At 30.7% G+C, this 4,758-nt stretch overlaps 2 protein-coding genes across 2 annotated transcripts in view; one reads left to right on the top strand and one right to left on the bottom strand.

Moving 5' to 3' along the window:
- HELRODRAFT_178406 (hypothetical protein) overlaps positions 1-1,070 on the top strand; it is a gene marked incomplete at both ends in the record, with an annotated part of 10,689 nt that extends 9,619 nt beyond the window's left edge. Inside the window, 2 exons of the mRNA XM_009026502.1 lie at positions 548-709; positions 1,042-1,070. Coding sequence (XP_009024750.1) covers positions 548-709; positions 1,042-1,070 — 191 coding nt within the window. The remainder of the gene's footprint in view (positions 1-547; positions 710-1,041) is intronic.
- A 2,864-nt stretch (positions 1,071-3,934) lies between these two features.
- HELRODRAFT_157588 (hypothetical protein) overlaps positions 3,935-4,758 on the bottom strand; it is a gene marked incomplete at both ends in the record, with an annotated part of 9,142 nt that continues 8,318 nt past the window's right edge. Inside the window, 3 exons of the mRNA XM_009026501.1 lie at positions 3,935-4,066; positions 4,170-4,236; positions 4,654-4,758. The exon at positions 4,654-4,758 is cut by the window's right edge and continues 15 nt beyond it. Of these exons, the coding sequence (XP_009024749.1) occupies positions 3,935-4,066; positions 4,170-4,236; positions 4,654-4,758 (304 nt within the window). The remainder of the gene's footprint in view (positions 4,067-4,169; positions 4,237-4,653) is intronic.

Raw genomic sequence — 4,758 nt, 5'->3', positions numbered from 1 at the left:
TAGGTAGGTATGTCTGGTTTGAAAAAAAAAATATGTAAATGTGAAATTGTGTAAATTTGCGAATGGTGATTTTGNCGTTGTATACACACACACAAACACAAACAAACACATACACACACATATATATAGACACACAAACACAAACAAACACACACAAACACACACACGTACATAGAGCCATCAGAGCATCTGGCTGATTATTGGCTGGAGTCATTAGCTCGGGGCTGCATGCATATGTACTGCCAGCAAATACTTCTCATCAAGTCACTAACTTCGGTTTCTACCAAACAGCTATTGGCAGATATCGGTCGGTTGGTTGATTTGCTGATTGGTTGAGTGAATTTTTGGTGATTGGTTGATTGGCTGGCTGGTTGGTTGATTGGTTTGGTTTAAATAAATGACTCAGATAATTATACCATGTCGTTTTATTCGTCCATCCATTTACAAATTGTTTGTTCATTCACTAACTCATCCATTCATTCATTCATTTATTTAATACTATCTTCCATCCACTCATTCCCTCACTCAATCCACTAACCAATCACAGATTACATAACGAACGTTCTAGAAGACCTAGGCCTCCAGATCACAGAACCCTTGCTGAATATAAAAAACTTACTGCAAGCGACCGCGACTGAATATGAAACTATAACAGAGAGCTGTCCCCAGCGCGTGTCAAATACCATTGCAAAGATGCGTGGTCTCGATGGTAATGTTGAACTCTAAGCCGGTACTAATTATTTAATTGATTGATTAATTGGTTGATTGATTGATCGATTGATTGATGGACTGATTGATTAACTGATTGATTGACTGATTGATTGACTGAATGATTGAGGAAAAAATATACTGATTGATTAATTGATAGATTACTGATAGATAGATTGATCGATCGATCAATTGATTGACTGATTGATTAATCGATTGATTGAGGACAAAAATATACCATAAACAAAATGATTAACAAACTTTAATTTTCTCGAATAACTATAATAGAAATAATAATATTAATAATAATTAAAAAAATGATAATGATTCAAGGTGAAAAAAAAGTTATTTTTTCCCGATAGATTCACAAATCTGAATTGAAAAATACGCCAAAAACAAGAACAACAATTAAAATAATAATAATAATAACAATAGTAAAAATAAAAACAACAATAATAATAATAAAGCAATAAGAAGACCAACAATTATAATACAAATTTTCATTGCAAGAAGTTTTCAAGCAGAGATATGCGATAAACAACAACAATAATAATAATAACAACAACAATAACAACAACAATAAAAATAATAATAATAAAAACGACGATAATAATAATAATAATAATAGTAGTAGCAGTAACAAAAATAATGATCAGAATACTTTTTATGAAACCATTCAAGAATTTCTTAAAGTTCTTTCAATCAATCAATCAAAAAAACATACAAATTTGCTAATCTAACAATCAATCAATCAAAGAGCTATCCAATCATCCACAAAATCAACCAACTAACCGGTCAATCAATCAATCAATCAATCAATCCCTATCTACACATAATGTTTCATTCAAGAAATTAACTGAAAACGAATAAATAGACAAATTAATTCAACACACATACACAAAAATAGGCGTACACACACATACATACAAACAAACAAACACAATATAATATATAAATTATATATATATATATATATATATATATATATATAATCAGTGTCATGTCAATCAAACGATATACAGAAATCAAAACAGAAAAATACATTTATTTCTTTGTATCAAAAAAAACGCAGAACGTTTTTCTAATAAATAAACAAACAAACAGACAAACAAATAAAATAATTTTAAACTATTAAAGTAAAAGTGAATTTAATAACAAGTACAAAAGAATGAATAAATAAAACAACACAAAACATTTATCTGGCTGGCTAATAAAAGAAAAAACTCAAAAATACCTGGTAAAAAAAGTCCAAATATGTATATATATATATTTTTATATAATATATATAGTTAATAAACTAGATAAAATCGCTACTCAGATAAAGAGACAAAAATAAATGGACTAGTAAATAATTTATTTTCATATTCATTTATTTATTAATTCTTTCATTCATTCTCGTTTTCTTTCTTTCTTCCTTCCTTTCTCTCACTCTCTCTTTCTCCCTCTCCTTATAATATGAAAATAATTTAAACAAATAACTAGAACTACGGCGAAATATTTTGTATGTGTAAATAAATACGAACAAAATGACCCAGCAATAAACTGAAAATGAAATGAAATGAATGAATGAACAATATATCCATTTCTCTCTCTTTCTCTCTTTCTCTCTCAATCCTTATCAATTTCAATCTTTTAATCATCATGATAAACTGGTCATTTAGAATAAATTAGAGGAATAAGAATACATGTGTGTATGTATTTGTGTTTGTGTGTGTGTGTGTGGGCATAGATACACATACGTCCACGTGTATACAAATAAATAGCATTAAATAAATGGATATACACATAGATAGATAGATACAAACATACACACATACATACATACATACACACACACGTACGAAAACGCAAATTCTCTGAAATGGAAGTAAAAAGATGATTAGATAAAAAACTCTTTATGAAATTATAAGTAGTATGATATATATATATATATATATATATATATATATATATATATATATCACAAATATTAAATTGCTTCAATGAGAGATATATATACGTATATATAAATATATATATATATATAGGGTAACTTAAATTCATCTTTGTGAAAAATGAATGAGAATTTGTAATGTTTCGGAATAATTTATAAATGGCGTTTAATAGTAATAGTGATAATAATAACAATGATAAAATGTATAAAACAACTGCGACAATAATTTTAAGGAGTTCAATGGCAGTATCTCGTTTGACTAAATTGACGATGATGGTGATAAACATATCATTATTATTATTGTTGTAGTTAGTAGTAGTAGTTAGTAGTAACAGTTAGTAGTAGTAGTTATTAGTCAAACTAGTGGTAGTAGCAGCAATAGTAGTTAGTAGTAGTAGAAGGAGTTAGTAGTAGTAGTTAGTAGTAGTAGTAGTTGAACTAGTGGTAACAGCAGCAGTAATAGTAGTAGTAGGATTAGTAGTAGGATTAGTAGTAGGATTAGTAGTAGTAGTAGTAGTAGGCTATGACTACTACTACTAGTAGTAGTAGTAGTCATAGCACCAGTAAAAATAGTAGCATATACCAAAGTATTTTTCTCATATACGAGAAGCAAAAAAATCTTAGAAGCAAATGACAAACAATTAATGTATATAATTATAGGGTAAACTATTGTTTAAATAACAATACACATACATTCACACATACTTATATACATGCACACATACATATACACATACACACATACATACGTACGTACGTACGTACATACATAAACACATAGGCATACGTTCGTGCATATTTTCCTAAATCTCTGGTGTTTTGGTAATGTACGGTAGCCGTGATGCGATAAATGTCATGATTTTCCGTCATTCAATCTTTCATTCATTCGTTCTTTTATTCACTTCTTCGTTCGTTCGTTCGTTCATTCATTTAATTAACGGCTAATTCATTGTTCATTCATCTCCGTACTCATTTAACATTTTAAACTCTCCCTAAATCTCTAAATAACTTTTTCTTTGACTTTTCTTATTTTCTTATCTCTCACGCCCCCTCTCTCTCTCTCTCCAACTTCCAATCTCTCTCTTTCTGTCTCTCTCTATTTATTCTAATTCTCTTACTTTCCTATTTCAAATTAATGTCCTAATTACTCATTTAGAATTTCTGATTTACAAACATTCCCTCATTTACAAACATACCCTCACATTCTTTCTACATCTCTCTCAGATCACATTCTCATTTATTCACTCATTCATTCATCTACTCTCGCACTCTCTTACTCAGTCACTCAGACAATCAGACCTCGGTTGAATTCTTGGGCCTTTCACGACCCCTCCTTTGAGCCAATAGTGACGCGCCAACGGGTGCCAGGGCCAGAGTGGAAGTTTCGTTTAGTCGTATGGCTTTCAAGGTGGCTTTGATTCTTGACTGTGTGTGTTGTGCGTGTGTGTGTGAGTGAGTGTGTGAGTGTGCGCGCGCGTGTGTGTGTGGCGTGTGTGATAACAATAACAAAAATAATAGTAAAAGTCACCTTGATAAGACTATCATCACATATGTTAAGCTTCAGCTGGGGTAAGGTGGCTCTTTGTTCGATCCATCTGGGATTATTATTATCATCATTTATTATTATTTATAATTATTATTATTATTATCATTAATGTTATTATTATATGTTATTATTATTATCATTAATATAACTAGTTTTATTAAACTTAAATTAGAGAAAAAAAGATTTATTGTGAAGTGGCTAACCTCACAGCCAAAAAACCAAACATCATCATCACAACCATCATCATCATCATTACAACCATCATCATCACAGCCATCATCACCATCATCATCATCATCACAACCACCATCATCATCATTACAACCATCATCATCACAGCCATCATCACCATCATCATCATCATCACAACCACCATCATCATCATTACAACCATCATCATCAAAGCCATCATCACCATCATCATAACAACCATCGTCATCATCATAGTCATAACCATCATCATTACCTATGGTTCAGAACGTGTTGTAGTGTAATTCTTTTCTTCGGATCTACGTGTAACATCTGAGCCACGAGATCCTTGGCAAGGGAAGATACTGACTCCCAATTCCCG

Source organism: Helobdella robusta (genome assembly GCF_000326865.2).
Source record: "Helobdella robusta unplaced genomic scaffold HELROscaffold_47, whole genome shotgun sequence".
NCBI lineage: Eukaryota > Metazoa > Annelida > Clitellata > Rhynchobdellida > Glossiphoniidae > Helobdella > Helobdella robusta.
The sequence above is the reverse complement of the archived record's forward strand: the minus strand, read 5'-3'. Positions and strand labels throughout refer to the sequence as shown.